We start from the raw sequence: 25,657 nt of genomic DNA, 5'->3' as shown, positions 1-25,657 counted from the left end.
GATTTATGAGAAGAGGCTGAGGGAACTAGGATTGTTTAATCTATGGAAGAGAAGAATGAGGGGGGATTTGATAGCTGCTTTCAACTACCTGAAAGGGGGTTCCAAAGAGGATGGATCTAGACTGTTCTCAGTGGTAGCAGATGACAGAACAAGGAGTAATGGTCTCAAGTTGCAGTGCGGGAGGTTTAGGTTGGATATTAGGAAAAATAATTTCACTAGGACGGTGGTGAAACACTGGAATGCGTTCCCTAGGGAGGCGGTGGAATCTCCTTCCTTTGAAGTTTTTAAGGTCAGGCTTGACAAAGCCCTGGCTGGGATGATTTAGTTGGGGATTGGTCCTGTTTTGAGCGGGGGTTGGACTAGATGACCTCCTGAGGTCCCTTCCAACCCTGATATTCTATGATTCTATGATTCTATGATTTGGATAGTGTGACAGGCCAGGTGAAAATGGAAACAACCTCCACACCCATTCTCTTGATTCACTGTATTGACCGGAATTCTGAGGTTGGAACAGCCACCGATACGGCTCTTCATGGGCCAACATCTCACCAGTCCCCTGGCTCTCCACGAGCACAGTCACTTTGTAAATGCTGCTGCCTGCCTTGGTCTCATTCCCCCAGTGCCCTGTCCTCTCTGACCAGCGAGTGTGAACAGCCCCACTTCCACTGCTCCGCGTCTTACACCCCATCTGAACTTCTCTCTAAAGAGTGGAAATCAGTAGCTCTTCTAGGCCTGTTCTACACTGTCCGGGGTGGAATCGATCAAAGATATGCAACTTTAGCTACGGGAATAGCATAACTGAAGTTGACGTATCTTAGATCAACTTGGAATCACTTACTTTGCATCCTCGCGGTGTTGGATCGATGGCCGCCGCTACCCTGTTGACTCCACTTCCGCCTCTGGCTCTGGTGGAGTTCTGGAGTAGACAGCAGAGCAATCGGAGATTGTGTAGACTTGGCCCTAGACTCGCACGTAAGGGTCCAGGACTGAATAGGTGGCCACGGCCTGTTTTTCTTAACTCCTGTGTCACTGGATGATGAACTGACTATTCATTTGACAAAACACCCTAATTATCCTTGCACGAAGGTGTTTGCTTTTCACGCTGTACACTACTGGATTAATCAGGGGCGGGCCCAGCAAGTAGATGTAGCCCAGGAGAATTTGAAGCAAGGGAGAAGAGCTCTTCCAGAATCTGTGTATGACAGTCAGGCTGAAACCTGGCATGTAGAAGACCAGGACGGCGCATAGGTGGGAGACGCAGGTGTTCAAGGCCCTGAGGCACTCTATGTGGGATGCGATGCCCAGCACTGCTTTGAGGATCATCACATAAGAGAGGAAGATGAGCATAGAGTCCAACCACAGTGTTATGACTGTAACAAACAAGCCATAGATGTTATTGACTGTGATGTCCGCACATGCCAACTTCATGATGTCCTGGTGCAGGCAGTAGGAATGGGAGAGGACGTTGGCTCGACAGTATTGGAACCATTTCAGGAGTAAGGGGAATGGTAATTCTATGGCCACACCTCTTAGCACAAACACCGACCCCATCTTGGCTAATCTCGGCAGGGTTAAGATGGAAGCATATCTCAGTGGGTTACAGATTGCAATGAAGCGGTCAAAGGCCATCATCAAGAGCATGGCGGATTCAATTTTTGCAAGAAAATGGATAAAGAACATCTGGGTAAAACAAGCATTGTGGCTGATTTCCCTAGAGTTAAACAAGTATATACCCAGTATCGTCGGTATAGTGGTTATCGATAAACCAAGGTCTGTGACGGCCAACATGGAAAGTAAAATGTACATGGGCTCATGGAGGCTTGGATCTGTTTTTATAGCAAACAGAATGAGTGAATTTCCTACTATTGAAGTAACATACACTAAGCAGAAGGGGATAGAGATCCAGAGATGGACGTCTTCCTTCCCAGGTATCCCGGTGAGAAAGAAAACGGCAGGGTTGAATTTGGTTTCATTGACAGCTGACATAATGGACTGAGAAGGTCCGATGAGTTTTAAACTTTTCTTCCTGGAAGGAAAAAGCACAGGAGACTAGATGATATTTATTGAGACATCATTCTGCTCTGAGTGGAACTCTAGAGACTCCCTGGAGTTCAAGGAAGATCAGCAAAAACATAGTTTTGGATTTTCACCACCAATAGTAACCCATTTAAACACCCTGCCCCTCTTTGCATTCTTCTAAGCAACTGGCCCCATTGATATCTTGTGGATCACAGTGCCACAGCCTATTTGAGCACTGTGTGCTTTTGCAATTGTGACCTTCCCACACACACCCTTTTTGGCCCTGCACTTCTGAGTGTGGCCCATTGTATCATAACATGTGTGTAAACACATGGCAAGTGCACGGTGAATATGGTGATAGTATTTATCTACCCTGCACTGAAGCTATTTACGTGTTTCATTGCCTCATTATATATATTTTATTTACTTTATCCTATCCAGAGAATCCAAATTATGCCACTACCTCTTTGGAGCACATGAGATCATTTTTAGCACCATTTTCTGAATTCAGTAACATTGACTGTAACGGCATCACTCCAGCTTTACATGTGTCAATTCAATTAGAAGAGGACTCCATTAACTTTTCTTTGCCAAATGCTCCCAGTAATACACTCTGACCCCCAAGAGAAGCTAAAGTGATTTTCCTAGCCAATGTTGACTGAATGCAGAGAGTTCAATTGTCATACAGACTTCCCTTCATTCTCACAGGATCTGCATCCTGTATTTGGCAAATGAGAAGCTTGACAGAAAAGACAGAGAGTTATTTCAGCTGGGATGGGGTTGGTGTTACAAAAGGGTGAATAGTGAAAACACTAAGTTTGCACTAATATCCAGCTGAGTGTGCAAGTTACTTCAGCTATGCTCGTGTAACAGGTGATGTATGTACATTACATTGAAACCACTATTACACTCCCCTTTCATGCACCTCAGATCTACTCTTTGCTGAAACACAGACCAGCAGTTCTGTTCTCCAGGACCTTTTGGAAAGTCTTCCAAAGGTATTACAAAGTGGCTGAGTGCACGGCCCTGAATTCTTGCATTCACAATCGAGCCAGAGAATAAAATGGTTGAAAATGCATTTGCTAATTAAATTTCCAGGACAAAATAAACCTGGCGTGATTGGGGAACTAGTAACTCTTATTCCCTGGGGTCTCTTCTTGCTCAGCCCAGACCATTATCGGGCCCAGAGCACACGGCATCTACAGAAAGAGGAGCCCTTGAGAAACCCTGACGCAGGGCATCAGGTTTTAACACTCTGAGCTCGTTTGGAATGTCAGATTTCTGTGTAGCAGAAATCATTCACTGTGCAGCATGGGTAGAGGTAGGGGAGGAGTTCCCAAATGACCTAGCGCTGCCTTCCCTCCAGCCCCGTCACTGTGTCCTCTGCTGCTTCAGACAATATCTGCCAATGGAAACACCTTACAGCCTTTCCCCTTCACTTCACATTTGAAAGATAGCCAAACCTGCCAACGTACCCAATTCCTGCTGGAAGGGGAGCTACTGACACCAGAGGTCTTCACCCTGTTGCACAAGGAGTCACCGGAGCGGTTGCGTGGGCAGCAGGCTGCAGGCAGTATCTGTTCAGACAGGGAGGAAACTCTCTTTATGAAGCAGGTTTGCACATTCCCTTGGGGCTTACTTGGCCATCAGGGAACCTCAGCTGCTCGGCTTAGTTTGCACCAGGTTTCATCCCCGTGACAGCCAATGGCAAACTGCAGGAGGCCAAATCACAGGGGATGCGTGGTGATGCTAGTCAACTGGACTGCAGTGCCAAGCCCTGCTGCAGGCTTTATTCCTGGGATCCGGGTTTGTCGTCACTGTTCGTATGGTTCCGATTAGTCACATGGCTACCTCGGGGGCTGCCAAGTGGTAACAATGTCACAGCTGTGAACTTGCTGAAATAAAATTAATAAATAAATAAATTAATAATGAAAATATGATTAATATAGGACCTGATTTCACTCCAGTAGCCCCCCTGTCCTGTATTACAAACCCAAGGTGCAGCCCAGGGAAGGGAGATCCAACAAGGCTCCCTACATGGAAATTTGGTCTTCATAACATCACCTAGCAATGAGTCCCACAGGCTGACTGTGCCTTGTGTGAAGAAATACTTCCTTTTGTTTCTTTTAAACCTGATGATCATTAACTTCACGGGTGACCCCTGTGAAGGGGCAAATAGCTCTTCCTGAATCACTTCCTCCACATCAATCATGACATTATAGACCTCTCTCATATCACCTCTGAGTCGTCTCTTTTCCAAGCTGAAAATTCCCAGGCTTTTCCTCTCCTCATATGGAAGCTGTTCCCTGCCCCTAAAGATTTTTGTCACCTTTGTCTGTACACTTTCCAAGTCTAATATATCTTTTCTGAGATGGGGCGACCAGAACGACACAAAGTATTCAAGGTGTGGGCATACCACAGATTTAGAGAGTCGTATATTTCTGTCAGATTATTTATCCTTTTCCTAATGGTTTTGAAAAGGGGTGGCAGGTGGAGGCACACTTTGGGGAGGCGAGCCCGCGGGCCCCACTCCTTCTGCACGAGGCACACCCTACCCTGCACCCGGAATGCCAAGCCCCCCATCCTGGAGATCCCCAGAGCCTCCACAGCCCACGGGGATCGAGCTGCCCCCCGCCCGCCTGAGCCGTGCCATTCCACCTCCCTGAAGCCAACCTGGGGAAAAGCTTGTCTCGTCCCAAAAACCCTGAGCTTGTTATTTTCACCCTGCAGGTTCCAGGGCAGCCGAGGAGAGGGTTCTGACACTGCCCACATATTCATCACAGTAGTATCCTTGCAATATGTTTATGACATAGTTCTGACATATCTTCTACAAAATATAGCCTGTGACATGCCTATGAAAAAGTTATGGTTGCCAGAATATGATGATCCTATTTGTGTGCATGTATCATTTTTATATCTAAACTTACGAATATAGACTATGTATCTATGTTCCAAATGTGGTTACACTGGCTTGACAACCACCAGGTAGAATGTTTCCATTGAAGACAGCTAGCTGTGAAGGGCTGGTTCAGGGTAGTGGGCCATTAGGGGAAACAATAGGCCTTAAGAGAAGTTTTTCCCTCACCAGGTGAGCCTTCCTGAGAAAGTCCCAGACAGCTTATTGGTAATGGCTCCTATGACTCAGTAGGGCATGCAAGGGCATGTGAGATAAATGAAGTTTCTGTTTGGGGGGTAGCTCCCTTTCGGACTCTGAAATACATCCTCCACCTTCCAGTAATTGGTACATAACCTTCTGGCTGGATGTGAGGAATTTGCAGTCACCTACATTGATGATGTGGCTGTATTCTCAGATTCAGGGGCAATCACAGATCCATCCGAGCATGGTGTAGGAGGAGTTTAAATGCAATAAGGACCACATCAGCAATTCCATCCTGTCGTGTTTCTCAGCAAAAGAACTTTCCGAGAGGCAAAGCCACTGGTCACTCTCCGAAAAAGAAGATTACGCCATTGTGTATGCTCTAGAGAAGCTACGCCCATACATCTGGGGACTGTGCTTCCAACTGCAGACTGACCATGCTGCGCTGAAGTGGCTTCACACAGTCAGAGAGACGAACAAAATCATCTTCGGTGCAGTTTAGTTATTCAACACTTTGATGTTGAGATACAACACATTTCAAGAGCCGCTAACAAAGTGGCTGATGCACTCTCCCGGGAAGGTTTCCCAGAATCAGCTGGGTAAAAATGTCCCTGCATTCTAAGGCATTGTAGTCCTTCAAATATAAAATTACTGTTTAGATCTTCATGTAATTATTAGTAAAATTAGCGGTGCATATAATTTATTAACTCTCTTTCCTAAACCTCCAGGAAGAAATCCCAGCCGGTGTGGATCTGACCTGAACCAGGCTGGCCAGCACTGTCTGTGATTTTGGGGGCATGTGATAAATGAAGGTGTAGGGGGGGTAGCTCCCTTTTATGAACACCCAGACAGGCAGTTAGCTGTAAAATCCCTCTTGGTGTCTGTTCTCTCTTTGCTTTACCTGTAAAGGGGTAACAAGCCCATAGGTAAAACAAAAGGAGTGGGCACCTAACCAAAAGAGCCAATGGGAAGGTTAGAACTTTTCAAATTGGGAAAGAAACTTTCCCTTTGTCTGATGTTCTCTGGAGAAGGAGACAGGGACCAGCAATGCTGTAAGCAGCAATGCTGTGTAAGTCTTGAACCAGGTATAAAAATTCATCTTCTATACCTAGAAGAAATCATGGGACAGGGCATAGTTAAAGAGACGTTATTAGGTTTATTTCTTTTTTTTTTGGCTTTTGGAGCTCCTCTGTGCTAACCCCAGATGCTTTTGTTTGCTTGTAACCTTTAACCTGAACCCCCACGAAAGCTATTTTGGGTGCTTAATTTTTGGAATTTCTCTTTTCAAATCTAGCAAATGCCTAAGTTCTGGATGTATTTTTCTTCCTCTTTCTTTTTAATAAAATTTCCCTTTTTTAAGAAGCGGACTGGATTTTCGGTGTTCTAAGAGGTTTGTGCACATGCTGTTTGATTAGCTGGTGGCAACAGCTAATTTCCTTTGTTTTCTTTTCCAGTTCTTCCCCGGGGAACGGGGAGGAGGACTTTTGCATCCCCCACAGAGAGGAATTCCCAAGTGCTCCTTCCTGGATCCAAGTTGTTTTATTTTGTTTTTGTTTTTTTGCGTTTGGGTGGTGCAGCAATTACCAAGCCACGGTCAGAGAAAAGCTGTAACCTTGGGAGTTTACTACAAGCCTGGAGTGGCCAGTATTATTTTTAGACTCCTTGTGGGCCCCCACCTTCTGCACTCGGAGTGACAGAGTGGGGATTCACCTTGACAGCATGTGACCAGACCACAAGACACTGACTCCATTGTGGTTACCTGTATTTTTCCACTATCTAAGCTGGATGGAATAACACTGTCTCTTGGCCTCACTCCCTGCACAAGGGAACTCCTGCAAAGACCTGAGGAACAAAGACTGAATGGGGGGAAGCGCCAGTGGTGGATATAGGCCTGGACAGGCTCAGCCTCCCTGGTGCTGCTGTGGCCACTCGCTGCCAGTTGCAGGGTTTGCACAGGGAACTATTTATTCTTCTGTGCCATGCAGGTTCCAGGGTAGCTGAGGAGGCAATATGTGCTACTCAGCTTCTTCAGGAATCTCGGTGCACTCCATGGAGATTACTGATGAAACCAGGAAGCTGAGAAACACAGAGCGCTGTGACAGGTTGTCACCCCCAGGGGGCAGTCTCGCTGCTGTGGGAACCCCTGTGCCGCTCATCCCGCCAGCATGGCTGGCCAATCGTACACTGCTTTGCTGGTGACAAAGACAGCCTCTTCAAGCCCTGTCATCACCCAACACGATGGTAGGCGGTGCCACACCCCCAATTGAGCGGCCTGAGTGCTTTAGTGAGCCACTCAAGGACAGGCTGGAGGCAACAGACAATTTCCCAACTCCCCAGCCTTTGCTCCCTTACTGGAGTATAAACCCCAGATTATACCATTTTGCACGGCACAGGAGTACAACACAAGCTCAGTAATCTAGGTGGCTTTCCCCTTGATGTGGGAAGGATATACGACAGCCTTTGTACACAGAGCTGGGATTTTCCCCAGACATTTTGCTCAAAACATGCTGGTAAAGATATAGAATAAAATAGTTTTATTACCTACAAAAAGATGGATTTTAAATGGATAGAAACCAGATTAAAGCACATTATCTAGCATGTAAACAACAAATGAAATCTAAGCCTAACACGCAAAATAAATTGGATATGAATGAACAATTTCTCACCCTGGGTGATGAAACAAGCAGTCCATCAAATTTTCAAACGCAAGCTAGAAATCCTTTTAGCTTGGGATCAGCACTTCCCCCTGTTCAGAAATTGTTCCTCAGCTGTTTCCAGTAGTTCTCTTGTGTGGGGAGTGAGGCCAAGAGATGGTGTCACTCCCCGTGTTATACAGCAGAAAAATACACCTACCAAAATGGAGTGAACTACATTTGAAATGCAGATAAATAGTCAATATTTATAATTTCAGATGCAAAAATGACACAAGCACAAAAATAGGATCATCATATCCTGCAAATCATAGCTTTCCATAGTAAACATCCAAGAATCTTTTTTCTACAAGACACACATAACTAGATCATAGTCATACCACAATCATATGACTTATGAGGAGAGGCTGAGGGAGCTGGGATTGTTTAGCCTGCAGAAGAGAAGAATGAGGGGGGATTTGATAGCTGCTTTCAACTACCTGAAAGGGGGTTCCAAAGAGGATGGTTCTAGACTGTTCTCAATGGTAGCAGATGACAGAACGAGGAGTAATGGTCTCAAGTTGCAGTGCGGGAGGTTTAGGTTGGATATTAGGAAAAACTTTTTCACTAGGAGGGTGGTGAAACACTGGAATGCGTTACCTAGGGAGGTGGTAGAATCTCCTTCCTTAGAGGTTTTTAAGGTCAGGCTTGACAAAGCCCTGGCTGGGATGATTTAACTGGGAATTGGTCCTGCTTCGAGCAGGGGGTTGGACTAGATGACCTTCAGGGGTCCCTTCCAACCCTGATATTCTATGATTCTATGATTCATAGCAATAAGATCAATATCGGGGGCATATAAAAAGCTCAGGTTCTTTGGGAAGAGACATGCTTTTCCCATGGGCTGGCTTGGGGTCTCAGGAGAGTGAGCTCGGCATGGCTGGCAGTGCTCCAGCCAGCCCAGGGCTCCTCTAACATTGGGGGTGGGGTGGGGGGATCATTGGTTCAGCCATGCGGTGTGTGGAAGCTCTGGGCTGCTCTGGGAGAGGGGGCCTCGCTACTCTGGCTCTGGCTGTGGTGGTGGGGCAAAAGGAGTGGTGAATTAGGGTGGACTGCCCATCCCCAGTTGGGCAGGAGAGTCCCAAAATAGAGAGTTCAAGTCCCACTGTGGGCTGAATGACTTTAGAAGAGCATTTGTCCTGAATTACCTGCCATGCCGATCCATGCCTGCGGAAGGCTCATGGGCAGTGCTACACTTTTCATAGTTAGGGGGAGGAGGAGGTCCTTAGCTCCCCCTCCACCCTCTATGAGGCCACGCCCCAAGTTAGGGGGCAGGTCGAGGGTGTGGGGTTCCCCAGAGCAGCACTTGCTCCCTGGGCTCCTCTTACCATGGCCTGTCTGTGATGTCCAGCCTAGTCAGTGGGTGAGGCTTGGGGAAAGAGGAGGACCAGGAGGTGGGAGTTTAGGGGGAAGAAGATGGCTGGGGTGAGGCCATGTAGGGAGCATGGCTCCTGCCTGTGTCCTGCTTTTGGCTTTCGAGAAGGTGCTCACCCTACACTGAATGGTCTGGGCTGAGACAGGAGATTGCCGTGACTCTGTTGGAGAGCTGAGGTCTGTTTATACCCCTTTCAATTGCTGGGGCAGCACAAACAGAGGGGAGGAGTCCTAGGAAATATGCTTCTGTGTGCAGAGCCATCAATAAGGGATGGGGGCTGTTACCTGAATGGCTTCTCCTGGGGCTCCTGTGTTAATCATGTCTCTGATACGACTCAGTCTCAAGCACCTGGGTGAGGGCATGGGGGAAGGGTGCGGGACTGTGTCCCTTGAATAGCCCCTGTCTACAGCTGTGGAATGGATCATGCAGCTCCCAGAGCGCTCAGGAAGGACGAGGACTGTGACTGCAGAAGACCTCTGCAAGACCTCAGCAAGTTTGCAGATAACACTAAACTGGGAGGAGAGGTAGATACGCTGGAGGGTAGGGATAGGATACAGAGGGCCCTGGACAAATTAGAGGACTGGGCCAAAAGAAATCTGATGAGGTTCAACAAGGACTGAAGAGGATAGAAAATAGAGAAATCACCCAGAGAAGCTACAAATCATCATGGAGGGGGCTGTAAGACTGAGTAATTTTTTGAATTATACTCTCTGGGGGGGAGTTTGACTGTGGTTTAATTGCGTTTGTGGCGGCACAGGGGGTGTGGCATGGAGCTGCCCCCCGATCCATCGGTGCCCCCCCAACATTATTACAACTGTCACGGCCCCCCGCTGTCCGTCCCTGCTGGCAACCTGCCATCTGCCTTCGGATCCAGCTGTTTGCTTTGAACTTTGCCTTTCGGACCGGACATAACAGCCGACCAAACGAGACTCTTTGGACAAACGTGCGTGGGTCCCCACACACGCCCCCGGACTGTTTACCCCACAGCTTGCCCCTATCACCGGACCCTGATTTCTGTTTTTCCCCCCTTCCAGTCAAACCCCTTTCGTACTCCCCCCCCCACGCCTGCAGCCCAGCAGGGAGGAGCGGTTAATCTGCTTCCCCCTTCCCCCTCCTCCTTCTGGTGTGTCCCCGGCTCTCCCTGCTCACAATGGCGGGGAATGAGAGGGGCAAGGCCCCTCTAACAATATCAGTTGTCCCTCCCCCACCTACCCCCCTGCCCAACCCCCAAGCCCCTCCCACCACCACTGTCAAAACACCTGCCACTGCTCCCCCCCCCCGCTGGGGCACCGGCAGCAGGAGGTACCGGGGTGATTACTGCTGCTGCTGCACCCACCGCCCCCCCAGACTCTAGGACCCCCCCCCAGTTGGCCGGAAATGCCAGGGTGGGAAGAAAGGAAAGGGCCCCACTAAAACCACTAGGCCCTCCATGGCAGGGGCTGCCCTCACCGCTGTGGCCTCGTCATCGACCATGGCGTCCCTCCCTGCTGTTCCTTTCACCAGCTCTGCGAACGTCTCTCCCCCGGCCCCCAGGACGTATGCCCGGGCGGTGGCAGGCTCCCCTCTGCCTGCCGCCTCGTCATCTCGGCCACCCACTGCCTCCGCTACCATCACCAGCGGCCGGGGCCCCTTCCCCACCTTGACCAGGAGGCACGGTGTCAGTTGCCTCCTGGTGCCCAGCTTGCCCCACGTGGAGACATACATGCAGGCATTGGCGAAGGTGGTAGGACCCACGGCTATTGTGGCGGTCTCCAAAATGCATGGGAATGTCATTTTTTTCTTAGCTACGGAGGCTGCTGCCCAGGAGGCGGTGGAGAAGGGCCTGGCGGTGGGGGGGGGTGTTTGTGCCCCTAGAGCCGCTAGAAGACCTGGGCGTTCGTCTCGTCCTCACTTCCATTCCTCCCTTTTTACCCAATGCTGCCCTGTTACCCGCTCTCTCCACCCTGGGGAAACTTGTTTCTGTCATCAGCCCTCTCCCGTTGGGCTGCAAGGACCCCACCCTCCTTCACGTCCTTTCGTTCCGCCGGCAAGTGCAGCTTCTACCGCCGGCAGAGGCGCGTGACGAAGAGGCGCTCGAGGGGTCCTTCCTAGTCCCTTACCAAGGAGCCCGCTATCAGGTCTTCTACTCCACCGGAGAGGCCCGGTGCTACCTCTGCTGCTCAGCGGGGCGTGTCCGCAGAGACTGCCCTTTGGCCCAGCGGGGAGGGGCACCCGAGACCCCCGAGACCCGGCAGGACATTGGCCCCATCGTTGCCGAAGCCCCTGGCCACCCGGCACCTGAAACCAACCCTCCTCCTATTCGACCCGCTGCTGCTGCCGTCCGGGACCAAGAAACACCTTCCCTACAACGCCCAGGCGAGCAAGGGAGTCCCACCCTTGCTATTACCAATCCGGCAGAGTCTATGGAGGAGGGAGTGGCAAGGATATTACCGGGTATAGGAGAGGGCCCGCCCCAAGGAGAACCCCCTGCCCCTCATGCTGCCTCACCATTACCCCCCCAAACCTCTGAACCATTGTCTCCGCCCCCCCGACATGACCCCTGCTAACCAACCCCCAGACGATGCTATGGAGGGCTGGACCCTAGTCCAGGGGAAGCGAGGCAAGCAGAAGGCTCGAGCTGCGCTGCACCCATCTGATGCGGAAGCCCCCCGGAAGACCAGGAAGGGAGGCACTGATATTGAGGCTTCCACTATGGCCATGAGTGAGATCCATCTGCTGGTGTAGGGAAGGGAAGAGAGACTGGCATTGGAGGGCAGAATCCCCCCTCCAAGGGAGACTGTCCCCTCCAAGACCCCCGAGGAAGCTCCTTCTGCCCAGATACCACCCGAACCCCCTGCGAACTCTGAAGCAACCGTTGAGGCAGGCCCTAGAGGAGAGGCCCTCGGGGTAGCAGGAGTTGGCCTCTCCTCCGTGTATGTGGAGATTGAGGCCCTAGATTTGACCCCGGTCACCCAGGGAGAGGATGATCTACTGCCGGCTGACCTTGATCTGGGCAACCTCACCCCAGCCCCCCTTTCCCCATGCTCCCTCCCCCTAATTGCCTTCCAGGGCGAGCACCCTGCAGAAGGTGGTCCACCACCTGATGCCATGGCCGCCAAGACCACCACGGAGCCAGCGCCTAGCGTCACTGGGAGCCCCCTCCCTTACCCCTTACCCCTCGACTCTGCTCAGGAGGCACCTTCTCTTAGCTGCTCGCCTCCTGAAGCCCAGAGCCTTACCTCTGCCCCTGCCCCCCCCCCCCCCGTCCCTGCCCAATTTACCTCCTCCTGCAATGCTATTGCCGCCCCTGGGGTTATTTTTTCCCGCCTTTTGCAGATTCCCCCCAGGGAGAAGTCTTTTCACTTTCTAGTCGCGACCCATTAGGAGTTGCATTTTTTCCCCCACCATCCCCTTCCAGCCCAAGGTGTGAAAAGGATTTAATAACCCCAGCCTGTCAGACACCCCGTCGGTGGTCCGCACGCTGCCTACCCGCCTTAGCGGACCACGAGGCTGCATTAAGAGCCCCACCAGGGAATACCCCGAAAATCGTAACCCCACCCCCCCATGAGCTGCAGCATGCACTATGGAAGTTCCTAGAACACACCCGTGGCACCCACAATAGGGTACAGCTGGCTCTTCAGCTATGGGGGGACTTTGATCAAATTCTTCAGGCCACAAGGGCCCTTATAAAAGACGTCAGGGGGCAAGGAAAGCGCGGTGCTGCGGCCTATGAGCGGGCCCGTGGCTTCTGAAAAGTTCTCCTCATCCACGGGATGGGTCATGGGTTGCTGTGTAACCCGCTGGAGGCCACGAACACCCCCACCAATAAGAAACCCCCACCCCCCCAGCCCTCCGCATGACGCCTCTTATTATTGCAACCTTGAACACCAGGGGCTGTAGGATGGCTCTCTGCAGGTCCCAGGTTCTCTCTTACCTTCAGGAAGGGGGATACTCTGTAGCTTTACTGCAGGAGACCCATACAGACCTGACTGTTGAGGACAGGTGGCGGCTGGAGTGGGGGGACGGGGTATACTTTAGCCACTTCATGACTTGGCAAGCTGGAGTTGCGACCCTGTTCTCCCACCCTACGACCTGAGGTGCTAGGGGTCACTGAGGCCATGCCGGGCCACCTGCTGCACCTTCGAGTCCATATGGAGGGGCTCGTGGTCAACCTTGTTAACATCTATGCCCCGCAAACGAGCCCAAAGTGGCCACAATTCTATCAGCTAGTGTCCGACTTTCTCGGCACCCTAGATTCGCACGAGTGCCTGGTCCTGGGAGGGGACTTTAACACCACCCTTGAGGAACAGGACCGCTCAGGGGCCGAGCCGAGCCCAGCCGCCACGAACATTCTCTGAGAAATAGTTGAACATCACTCCCTAGTGGACATCTGGCGTGACCATCACACAGATGTCACATCCATGTTCACTTTTTTTTCCGGGTGGAGGCCCATTGGTCACACCACTCTCGGTTGGACCGTATTTACTTATCCCGTTTCGATCTTTCACAGGCCCACTCCTCCACCATTCGGCCGGTCCCATTCTCCGACCATCATTTAGCCACCGTAACAGTCTCCCTCTGTGCAGAGAGACCGGGGCCGGCCTATTGGCACTTTAACAACAGCCTGTTGGAGGACGAGAGCTTCATGGTGTCCTTCCAGGAGTTTTGGCTGGCCTGGCGAGAGCAGTGGCGTGCCTTTCCCTCGGTGCGGCGATGGTGGGATCTCGGGAAGGTGTGCGCCAAGCTCTTCTGCAGTGACTACACTCGGAGCACCAGCCGATGGAGAAATGCGGCTATAGAGCAGTTGGAACGGGAGGTCTTAGAGATGGAGAGGTGCCTGGCCGCCAACCCCGAGGACCCGTCCCTCTGCGGAGCGTGCCGAGAGAAGCGGGAGGAGCTCTGGGCCCTCAAGGACCACCGCTCCCGAGGTGCCTTCTTTCGGTCCCGCATCCGCCTCCTTCGGGAGATGGACCGCGGCTCCCGCTTCTTCGAAGCCCTGGAGAAAACGAGGGGGGCCAAGAAACACGTCACCTGCCTTCTAGCGGAAGATGGCACCCCCCTGACGCATCCGGGAGAAATGTGTGGGAGGGCCCTGACTTCTACACAAGCCTTTTCTCCCCGGAACCGACCAATCCTGAAGCTTGCGGGGCGTTCTGGGAGGAACTCCCCACGGTCAGCGTGGGCGACCGAGACCGACTAGAGCTGCCTCTCACCCTGGCCGAGTTCTCAGAAGCCCTCCGTCTCATGCCCACCAATAAATCTCCGGGCATGGATGGGCTGACCGTGGAGTTTTACTGCGCGTTCTGGGACATCCTCGGCCCAGACTTACTCACTGTCTGGGCTGAGTCCTTGCAGAGTGGGGTCGTCCCTCTGTCATGCAGGCGAGCGGTGCTCGCCTTGTTGCCGAAGAAGGGGGACCTCCGCGATTTACGAAACTGGGGTCCCGTCTCACTCCTTAGCACGGATTACAAAATCGTAGCGAAAGCAATCTCGCTGCTGCTAGGGTCCGTGATGGTGGACGTGATTCACCCAGACCAGACCTATACTGTCCCGGGTCGCAGCATTTTTGACAACCTATTTCTAGTCCGAGGCCTTTTGGAACTCGGGCGGAGAGATGGTCTGTCGTTCGCCCTCCTGTCTCTTGTTCAGGAGAAGGCGTTCGATAGAGTAGACCATGGGTACCTCCTGAGCACTCTGCAGGCATTTGGATTCAGACCTCAGTTTGTGAGTTTTCTCCGGGTGCTGTATGCCTCCGCGGGGTGTTTGGTTAGGCTCAACTGGACCCTGACCGAACCGGTCAGCTTCGGGCGAGGAGTGCGGCGGGATGCCCCTGTCGGGCTAGCTGTACACTCTGGCGATCGAGCCTTTCCTCTGTCTCCTCCGCAGGAGGATGACAGGGTTGGTGCTGCGGGAGCCGGATCTGCGGCTGGTCCTGTCGGCATACGCCAATGACATACTCCTCGTGGTCCAGGACCTGGGCGACTTGGCGCGAGTGGAGGCATGCCAGGCCATCTATTCGGCAGCCTCCTCTGCCCGAGTCAACTGGGTCAAGAGCTCTGGCTTGGAGGTGGGGGACTGGTGGCAGGTAAGCTCTCTCCCACCCGCACTTCAGAACATCCGGTGGAGTGCAGGTCCACTGCTCTATCTCGGGATTTACCTTTCCGCCACACACCCTTCCCCGCCGGAGAACTGGCAAAATTTAGAGGGCGGGGTGATAGAGCGGATCCGGAAATGGACAAGGCTACTCCAGTGTCTCTCCCTCCGAGGGAGATCACTGGTGCTTAACCAACTAGTCCTGTCCACGCTCTGGTACCGGCTCAACACCCTGGCCCCGGGTTTACTGACCCACCTCTGGAGATTGATTCTAGAGTTCTTTTGGTCAGGAATGCACTGGGCCTCTGTTGGAGTTCTTCATTTACCCCTGAAGGAAGGAGGGCAGGGCCTGAAGTGTCTGTACACTCAGGTCCGCGTTTTCCGCCTCCAGGCCCTGCAGAGGCTCCTTTATAGTGCAGGTAGTTCGACGTGGAGCACATTGGCGCACGCCTTCCTGCGCCGCTTCCAAGGGCTCCAATACGACCAGCAGCTCTTTTATCTGTCCACGAGAGGTTTTCCGCGAGACCTCTCCGGGCTGCCGGTCTTCTACCAGGACCTCCTCCGGACCTGGAAACTGTTTCTAATGACCAGGTCCGTGGCGGCCACCGTGGGAGCAGATCTCCTCACAGAGCCCCTGCTACACAATTCCCAACTCCATGTGCAGGTGGCGGAGTCCTGCTCGGTGGGCCAGAGGTTGGTCCTGGCGGAAGTCACGAGGGTCGGAGACCTCCTGGATTATGTCCGGAGAGACTGGCTGGATCCCCTGACACTCACTCAGTGGATGGGGCTCTCCAGCCCCCGTACCCCCCGGCTCATACTTCGGGAGGTGAAGGCCACCTTGACCCCTGCTGCTTGGGCTTATATCAACCGAGCCTTGCACGAGGGCGCACCCCGCCCATCCTCTACCCCAGGCCCACCAGACCTTTCCATTGGGCCCCTACCCTGCCGATCCCAACAAACCCCTCACCCTTTTACTGCAAGTCGGCTGCATGAACTGCAGCCGGTCAGTTTTCAAATTGCACCATGGAAATATTTATACACACTCACGCTTCACACCCTTCAAGCCCACACCCTGGTGTCCCGCCCCGATACAAAGTGGTGGGACCTCCTGCCACCTTTGGAGGGTGAGCAACCTTGGTGGGCCAGCCTATATTCCACCTTGGTCCCAAGGCCCGTCGGTGACACCAGTTGGCGGCTCCTTCACGGAGCTGTGAGCACGGGCATGTTTCTGACACGGTTTACCCCCATCCCGGATACTTGCCCTTTTTGTAATGTGAGGGAAACCCTGGCGCACGTATATCTAGAGTGTGCCGGATTGCAGCCACATTTCGGCTCCTCGCAAATATTGTATTGTGCTTTTGGCTTCATTTCTGCCCTCACCTTTTTATCTATACATTCCCCATCTGTGGCCCCACACAATTGCAAGATCTCCTGGTTAACCTCCTCCTAGCCTTGGCTAAAACAGCCATTTATAAAACCAGAGAGAGGAGGTTGGCCAATGAAGCGTCCTGCGATTGTGAGGCCTTTTTCCGATCCTCAGTACATTCACGTATCCGGGCGGAGTTCCTCTGGGCAGTGTCCACTGACTCCCTTGACGCCTTCAAGGAGCGGTGGGCACCGCCCGGGGTTCTCTGCTCGGTGACCCCGTCCCGTTCCCTCCATCTGATCCTTTGATTGAGGGGAAGAGCGAGAGACGCCAGCCCCAGCCGTTGCCACTGTGGATACCATTATCACTGTCATCTAGGAGGGGTCCTATAATACATGGGTGTCTACCCCCCACACCCCCAAACCGCCCACCCAGCAGCTGTGCCCATCTTGTCGGGCACTCTCAGGAGAGGGATAATCGGTGACACTGAGCACGGCACTAGGTAACTCAGGAGGGTGGAAGACCACGAGTGTCGAGGAAGCCCTCCCACTCTGGGCACAGGGTAGTCTGAACACTTCTCCCTCCTGAAAGCTGCTGTTATACCTTCTGTTTGCATTGTTTTGTTGCATAGTTTGTTTTGTTTTCCTTGGTAATTTTTTGCAAGTGTTAAAATAAAATTCTTTTCTGCTTTCTTTTTTTTTTTTTTTTAAACCTTCCCTGTTACCTTACTCAGGAAAAAGGGACCTACTTAGCCTTGGGCTAATATATCTGCATCCTATTACTCTCCTATAGCCATCTGGCCTGACCCTGTCACAACAGAGAATCCCTTAAGATACAAAAAGACACAAAAACAGGAATATACATCCCATCCAGCACAGCTTATTTTACCAGCCATTAAACAAAAGGAAATCTAATGCTTCTCTAGCTAGATTACTTACTAACTTAACAGGAGTTGTCAGGTTGAATTCCTGATCTCTTCCTGACAAAAGCATCACACAGCCAGACAAACCCTTTGTTCCCCTCCTCCAGATTTGAAAGTATCTTGTCCCCTCATTGGCCATTTTGGATCAGGTGCCAGCTAGGTTACGTTAGCTTCTTAACCCTTTACAGGTGAAAGGTTTTTGCCTCTGGCCAGGAGGGATTTTATCACACCGTATACAGAAAGGTGGTTACCCTTCCCTTTATATTTATGACAGGGTGTGGCATCATCTAATGTCCTCAATTTCACAAAAGAGAACTCCTGGAAACAGCTGAAGAACAAACACTGATCTGGGGGAAGTGCTGGTCCCAGGTTAAAAGGATTTCTAGGCAGTGTTTGGAAACCTGGTGGACTGCTTGTATCACCAGCCATAGTAAGAAATTGCTTATTCATAGACGATGTATCTTGTATATTAGGCTCAGTTTCCAGTTTTGTTACTTCCTAGGTTATCGGCTTTGAATCATAGAATCATAGAATCATAGAATATCAGGGTTGCAAGGGACCTCAGGAGGTCATCTAGTCCAACCCCCTGCTCAAAAGCAGGACCCATACCCAATTAAATCATCCCAGCCAGGGCTTTGTCAAGCCTGACCTTAAAAACTTCTAAGGAAGGAGATTCCACCACCTCCCTAGGAAACGCATTCCAATGTTTCACCACCCTCCTAGTGAAAAAGTTTTTCCTAATATCCAACCTAAACCTCCCCCACTGCAACTCGAGACCATTACTCCTTGTCCTGTCCTCTTCCACCACTGAGAATAGTCTAGAGCCATCCTCTCTGGAACTACCTCTCAGGTAGTTGAAAGCAGCTATCAAATCCCCCCTCATTCTTCTCTTCTGCAAACTAAACAATCCCAGTTCCCTCAGCCTCTCCTCATAAGTCATGTGTTCCAGACGCCTAATCATTTTTGTTGCCCTTCGCTGGACTCTCTCCAATTTATCCACATCCTTCTTGTAGTGTGGGGCCCAAAACTGGATACAGTACTCCAGATGAGGCCTCACCAATGTCGAATAGAGGGGGACGATCACGTCCCTCGATCTGCTCGCTATGCCCCTACTTATACATCCCAAAATGCCATTGGCCTTCTTGGCAACAAGGGCACACTGCTGGCTCATATCCAGCTTCTCGTCCACTGTCACCCCTAGGTCCTTTTCCGCAGAACTGCTGCCTAGCCATTCGGCCCCTAGTCTGTAGCTGTGCATTGGGTTCTTCCATCCTAAGTGCAGGACCTTGCACTTATCCTTATTGAACCTCATCAGATTTCTTTTGGCCCAATCCTCCAATTTGTCTAGGTCCCTCTGTATCCTATCCCTGCCCTCCAGCGTATCTACCACTCCTCCCAGTTTAGTATCATCCGCAAATTTGATTTGTTTGCTATCATTTTTAGTTAAACTTATCTTTTACTTTTTCTAAATCAGTGTGCCTTTGAGTGAACATCTCAGCTTCATTAACACAGGCTAGTGGCAAATCCTTCCCATATCAAGGGGTGGGTAAACTCTATGTACAGATTCCTATGCAGTGCAAGACAGTATAATTTTGGGTTTATGCTCAGTGGAGAGTTTGAGCCTGGGGAGGTAGGAAATTGGCTATCTGATGTTTGTAATTTGGTTGCATATGTAAGCCCTCAGATAGCTCTGGTTAGGTGTTACAGGGCCTGGAAAGGCTGAATTAGCTGAGTGAAAAAGGGCCATCCAAGCTGAGTGGTTAGCGGGATGCAGCAGTTCCCACAGCTCCCAGACTGCCTCCCGGGGATGAGTACCTATCACATTCATACCTCCTGGTGCTCAAATTAGGGCCCCAGGCACTTATGAGGCAAGCATGTGGGGGCGACTGTAGCTCAAAGAAAAGATCCAGATGTTGCAGTTGTTTGATTCCTTTACCACTGTGTTCTCACCCCAGCAAGGCACATCTACTTAAAATAACACCATACTGAAATGACCCCAGGACAACTGATCAGGGAAACTCCATGGTTGTTCCCTCATAAAATGTGGGATACTCTAGGTCATTTTGCCCATGGGAGTGGTCAAGGAATCACACAATGAGTAGAGAAGTCCCATAGTATGAGTTTTCATGAAGGATAACACAAGCCATTTCTGAATCAATTTCAGAAAGATCAACACAGTATTGAAATTTCATGCTACCTGTTGCGGAGAGTCGATGAACTATTGGAAAAGTTTGAGCAGCGAGATATATATCCACTTCGGAGTTCACAAGGGGATACTCGCAAATATCTTTGATGCAAGAATTCAGAGAGAAAAAAGTTTTTTCCACACCCTTCAACTTGCATCAATTCAGGATTACATCATTTTTCCTCCACGTGGTGGCAGTGACATTTCAGAGGCTAATGCAATGTACATTACAACTGCATGGGTGGTTGGAGTGGGACGTTGCTACAATCAATTGAATATGTTCCTTTTTTGCCCATATCTTGTGGCAGCATTCCCAAGCATAGTGCAGATGGAATTATATTAAATACAGAAAAGAAAGCCATTGTCAATTGCTTGGCTCAACAGTTTGCAAGACTCAGTTTGCCCTGACAATCTGAGCCCTTGTTTTTGCCAAATTATTTATTCACTCCCAGGGGAGGCTCTCAGGCTGATGTTCTCCAGGGTCTATTTTCTTCTCAAGCCACTGCTCTTGGAGCAAGGGAATTGTCTGTGAGGCCTGCCAACCTGAGAGTCCCCAGGGACTGTACAGGGAAATCATAAAGGTGGCTGTCCAGTAAGGTGAGTATCAGACGTGAGACTCTGCTTTTCTGTTGCCAGAAGGTGATTTCCTCTCTCTGAGGAGTGGGACTGCGGTAAGTTGTCTGTTTCTACATTAAAGTTAGTGCTTAGGGCTCACAGGTTCAAGTCAAGAACCATCTGGGCAGAAATTCACTAGCACAGTGACTTGAACTATTTAGTATTGTCAAAAACACCAAGAGTTTTATGTGGTAAAATTGGAATTACAAAAATATTGGAAACAGTTTAGACAAATATTTGATTTTAAGATCAGTTCCTTGTCGCCTCCGTTGTCCTTCTATCTGTCTCAATAGCTTCTTTTGTGTGTGTGTGTTTGGGGGTGGGGGGCTGAGCCGTTAGGTAGTGCAGCCAAAGCCTTTGCAGTGGGTATCTGTGTTACCAGAGGGATCACAACAAGAATGGGCCACACACTGGCAAGTTTCTTCTCTGACACTCTACCTGCACAGGGTCACTGCAGATTGACACTGGCCTCTCTGAGAGAAATATCAGGGCCCATGTGTTTCACAATCTCCATCTTTCATACCTGGTCTCGGAATGCCAAGTAAACTGGGAGTTTCCTTCAGACACTTTCACCACCCTAACAGAATAGCAGGAGCCGAAGCCATGATTTTCATAGCTCGGAGCCAAACGTTTAACACCAAGAGTGAATCTGGTCCCTTTGAAATCAATGGCAAAAAGGTTCAAAGCAATCAGAATAACCATTTTTTCAAGGAGGAGAGGGGTCTTCTCTCTCTTTAGCCCTGCATCTCTGGGTCTGGAGAGGACAAGGAGATCCAAAAGGCAGTACAAATAAAAACATGTTTCTGGCATAGAGGAAACCAGGCAGCGTTGGAAATCTCACTAGGAGAGGTCCAGAAACGCACAGTGCTGTGTATGTATGTGGGGTGGGGAAGGGGTGGAATGTGCAGTACCCAGATCACACTGTCACAGAGTCCTAAAATTGGGTGAAATAGAGAATGCACACCCTGCCTAATGCACAGACCAAAAAGGCATAACGAGGCCTCCTGGGGTGGGGGGTGTCTCAGACTGTAATGGAACGTGGACCACACCATAGCAGACTGTCTCTGACACCGTCCCCCATCCAGATCATCCTTCCTCGCCTGGGAAACCCAACTACAGCCTTGTGGAAACATCAGCAATTGCCAACATGGAAAAGAAGCCTCAGGAAAGTATGTCTGGGTTTCTAACAGGCTGCAATATGGTAAAGTTTGTGTCATTTTGAGGCAGAGTTACTCACGCTGGCTCATTTTAGTCTCCACGTCGTCTCTCCCTCCCGCTGGGTCTGTCCCTCTCTCCTTCCCTGCACAGGCTGAGCTGCTGCTGGGGTTCCCTTCACCCCCAGAAAGGCAGTTCAGGCTGATCTCCCCCTCTTCCCGGGTGCAGGCAGACACTGAGTTTAACCTCATCTGAGGAGATATTTCTGTGAGCTGTCGCTATGGGGACTGGCACCTGGTTTTGATCCTGTGTGATGAGTACCAATCTGTGGCATGGTGGGAAGTTGTGGGAATGGGAAACATACATGAACAAGCGGCCATCACGGAGATTCTGGGGCAGGGAGTGAGATGTACCTGGACAGGCAGGCAGTAATGAGCATTACGGGGGCAGGGAGCAGGCTGTACACAGAGAAGCGGGCTGTGCTGGGGATTGCTGCTTCTATCTCCCATCATACTCTGACCCCCTGTCCGTACTCTCCTTCCCCATCCCAGGGTGCCCCAATTCCAAAAGCACGCTGGTCGCCAGTGCCTTCTCCATGTTTCCCACTCATCCCTGGCTCCCGCAACCTCCAAGCCACCCCATGCTCCCCACAGCTCTTCCTTTGCAGGGGGTGAGGTGTCGCCAGTCACACCTTCTCCATTGGCTGTGGGGTAATCAATGACTGTGTCTCACCGGTGAGAAATCTCACAGAGTGGCAAATACCAGCACACATGTGCTACTGATCTTGGTGCAGAACAGGAACAAATCACCAGCTGAGAACTATGCACACTATATAATGAAAGCGAGAGTCTCTGGGACAAAGGAGGGCCTAGATAAATACAGGTGCCACGTGCAGGACCCACTGGCAGCACTCAGAAACAGTGGGCCACCGGGACACACACGTTAAACCCAGGATGTTCTGTGACCATTTGCTAGCCAGTCATTCATGGTGAGAGTTGTACATACATTCCACTGTGCAGAGATTTAGTTTGGTCAAATCATTATTTTTCTCCCCAAAAACGTTCATCCATGCAGTACGCCGTGGGATCCCTCAGACTCCTGAAACGCACACCTAGTGTAATACTTTCAAGGCACCATGGTCACATGAGAATTTGTCCCCTTAGGATAGGTTCAACAGGGTCATGAATAGTAAAAATGCTTTCAGCACGCTCAGGCACGATCTTGCAGGCAAAATGTCTCCAGCTGACTCCTGGGGAGAGGTCTGTACGTTCCCAATGACTTCTAGATCTTGTGTTATGAGACCCCAATCAGTATTTTATAGACTTTTCTCATGTCCCCTTTTATTCATATCCTTTGTAAAGTAACAATCCCAGTCTCTCAATCTCTCTCCATACAAGAGTTTCCCCAGGCTCTTGGTCATTCTTGTTGCACATGCCTGAACCCCTCTATTTCTGCAATATCCTGTGTGAAAAGGATCTCCTATACTACACAGAGGAGTCTAGGGGAGAGTGAAGCACTGACTGACTGATCTCATGACATTGTATTTTCTGTATGATTCTCCATCCCAATCCTATTGGAATTCAATGTTTCTGCTTAGTTTCTGTCCATGTTTGCATTTTGAGAATGGTTTCACAGAGCTGTGTACCATGAAGCCCAGGTCCCTGTCCTGCATTCACACAGTAAAATTAGAACCTTGTGAAGTGTTTGAGGAGTTCAACTTTTCCCGTGAATGGGCATACACTCTGAAGTTATTGACATTAAAATTCATCTGCTATCCTGCTGCCCATTCACCTGGCTTGGTTAGCTCCTTCTGGGGACTTCTCTGGATTTGACTATGACCACAGTGCTCATCCCCTTTCTAGATTGTTAATAACTATAAAACATTTACCATACCAACTGTTGTATAAAGTGTGTAACCCCCCTCACTGTGCTTCTCTCCCTTCACAGGCACCTTGAGCATTTCTGAGGTTGATCGACACATTGATGATTTCATGGCAATTTTCAACTTCACCACATCTGACCCTTCAACATTCATCCTAATGGGTATCCCTGGTCTGGAAGCTAGACACATCCGGATTTCCATCCCTTTCTCTACTTCCTACCTTATTAGCCTTTTTGGAAATATTATGCTTCTTTTTGTTGTAAGTAAAGAGCAGACCCTCCACAAGCCAATGTACCTGCTAATCTGCCTGCTCGCACTCACAGACATCGCCACATCTACCTTCGTCGTGCCAAAGGCACTGTGTATATTTTGGTTCAATTTGAAAGGCATTACAGTGCATGGCTGCCTCACTCAGATGTTCTTACTTCACACGGTTTCTTTTATGCAGTCAGCCATTCTCGTGACAATGGCTTTCGATCGCTATGTTGCCATATGTAACCCTCTGAGATATGCCACCATCCTCACCAATGCACGAATAGCTAAGCTTGGGCTCGTGGGTTTGATCAGATCTGTTATCTGCATGCTGCCTCTGCCCATGCTCCTGAGCAGGTTGCCATTCTGTGCTGACCGCAGTATCCTCCAAACACACTGTGAGCACATGGCTGTGGTGAAGATATCATGTGGGGACATCACAGTGAACAAGATGTATAGTTTTGTTATAGTGTTTGTGGTCATTGGGATCGACCTGACACTCATTGCTCTGTCCTACAGTCTGATCATCAGGGCCATCCTCAGAATCTCCTCCAAGAGAGCCCACCAGAAAGCCCTCAACACCTGCACAGCCCACATCTGTGTGATGCTGATGATGTATACTCCCGGCTTCCTCACCAGCGTGACTCACAGGTTTGGTCAGGGCATCGCTCCCCATGTTCACATCATCTTAGCCAACCTCTATTTGCTCCTCCCTCCCATGCTGAACCCTATCATTTATGGGATCAAAACCAAAGAGCTTCATGACAAAGTGGGCAAATACACCTGCAGAAGGTGATCAGTGTGGGCGACTGACTTTAAACCTGTGTGACAAGAGGGGGAAAAGATATCTCCTCATTAATGAAGGGTGTTATGTCCCAGTTTGGCTGAGTTCTGTAGCCCATTGGGCGAGTTTGTCTTTGTCATATTCACTGCTACTGTAGCCCAGCTCTATTATATTCACTGCTTTGCATTATATTCTGTTTTTCATGAGATTCAGTAGTAATGCAAGAAACTGACAGACCACTATCCTGTAAGATATTAGCTTTAACTAGTTAACGTAAGTCTTGAGGCCTATGATCTTTAAATAAGCTTTGTAGAGACTAACAGTCCAATGGAAAACCTTGAATATTTGGGGAGCTGAAAATATTGGTTAAGGCCCTCAGTACATCTGTAGGTGTAATGTGTTTGAGACAGACACTGTTTTGTGTGGCCTATAGGGAGAGGATTTACAGAATAAATCATCATCATCGTTTCTGGTGAGGCTGACCAAGGGGAAGACGCTGACGAAGAGGGTGACCTATGCTGGAAACAGCCAATTTTGCATGGTAACCAATCAAAAAGGTACCAATATGGTCCCTTGGAGTGTCCTTTCACAGACACAAATTTGTTTTACTCCAAGGCAATTTATTTTGTTAGGGAATCAAGTAATTTCCCCTATTCCCACCTTTAAAAACATCATCGTCATCCGGTTTAACCCAGTCTCTCAGGATTTAATTATCCAAAGTCACCCGCATTTCTTGTCTATATTCCCCTGCTAGGATTACAATTAAAGTCATTGTTGGCTCGTAAGGAGACCCACCTCATAGAAATTACTAACAATATGGATAAAGCCAAACAAGCTATTACCCAATTAATGAGTAAAGGTAATAATTTTTCAAGAATCCCTAACGTAGATGTTGAAGTAAAAGGATGGGTTATTGTCTAAGAAATTACAAGATGAATTATTTATGAATGTACCTAGTGCAAACTCAAAGAATATAAGCAAAAACCTCAAAGACCTAGGTCAGTACCAAACACTGATGATGGAGCCTATATATATGGTACACATCCCAAAAACACACCAGGGTCCAGAGTATCATTTTTATGATACTCTTCCTCCATTCTGAGAGGTGCAAAATAGCAATGAAACTATCCCCACAAATGCTTGACCATCCACATCTGTATTTGTGTGACGAGGTTCATTTTACAAATCATCCCAACAAAAAGGGCTCGTAGCCTATATGGCTAACCTGCTTGCTCTACTATAGAGA

General features: G+C 50.0%; 2 protein-coding genes across 2 annotated transcripts; one reads left to right on the top strand and one right to left on the bottom strand.

Annotated features, from left to right (window-relative positions):
* Positions 1-1,026: 1,026 nt before the first annotated feature.
* On the bottom strand, positions 1,027-1,986 carry LOC140905533 (olfactory receptor 51G2-like). Its single transcript, XM_073329018.1, has one exon. The coding sequence runs from the start codon at positions 1,984-1,986 to the stop codon at positions 1,027-1,029; it is 960 nt and encodes a 319-aa protein (XP_073185119.1).
* A 5,295-nt stretch (positions 1,987-7,281) lies between these two features.
* LOC140905469 (olfactory receptor 52P1-like) lies at positions 7,282-24,423 on the top strand. Its single transcript, XM_073328879.1, has 3 exons — positions 7,282-7,357; positions 21,424-21,507; positions 23,441-24,423. Exons 1-3 carry the CDS (start codon positions 7,282-7,284, stop codon positions 24,421-24,423), a joined length of 1,143 nt encoding a protein of 380 aa, XP_073184980.1.
* Positions 24,424-25,657: the final 1,234 nt, after the last annotated feature.

Source organism: Lepidochelys kempii, chromosome 1 (genome assembly GCF_965140265.1).
Source record: "Lepidochelys kempii isolate rLepKem1 chromosome 1, rLepKem1.hap2, whole genome shotgun sequence".
Taxonomy (NCBI): domain Eukaryota; kingdom Metazoa; phylum Chordata; order Testudines; family Cheloniidae; genus Lepidochelys; species Lepidochelys kempii.
This window is presented reverse-complemented; position numbering and strand designations above follow the sequence as displayed.

Bases quoted from the DNA above. Each gene is read 5' to 3' on its own strand.
- LOC140905533 (XM_073329018.1), bottom strand. From the start codon at position 1,986: ATGTCAGCTGTCAATGAAACCAAATTCAACCCTGCCGTTTTCTTTCTC.
- LOC140905469 (XM_073328879.1), top strand. From the start codon at position 7,282: ATGGCTGGCCAATCGTACACTGCTTTGCTGGTGACAAAGACAGCCTCT. The intron at 7,358-21,423 runs GTAGGCGGTGCC...TCCCCCATCCAG, and splicing joins TGTCATCACCCAACACGATG to ATCATCCTTCCTCGCCTGGG. The intron at 21,508-23,440 runs GTATGTCTGGGT...CTCCCTTCACAG, and splicing joins GGAAAAGAAGCCTCAGGAAA to GCACCTTGAGCATTTCTGAG.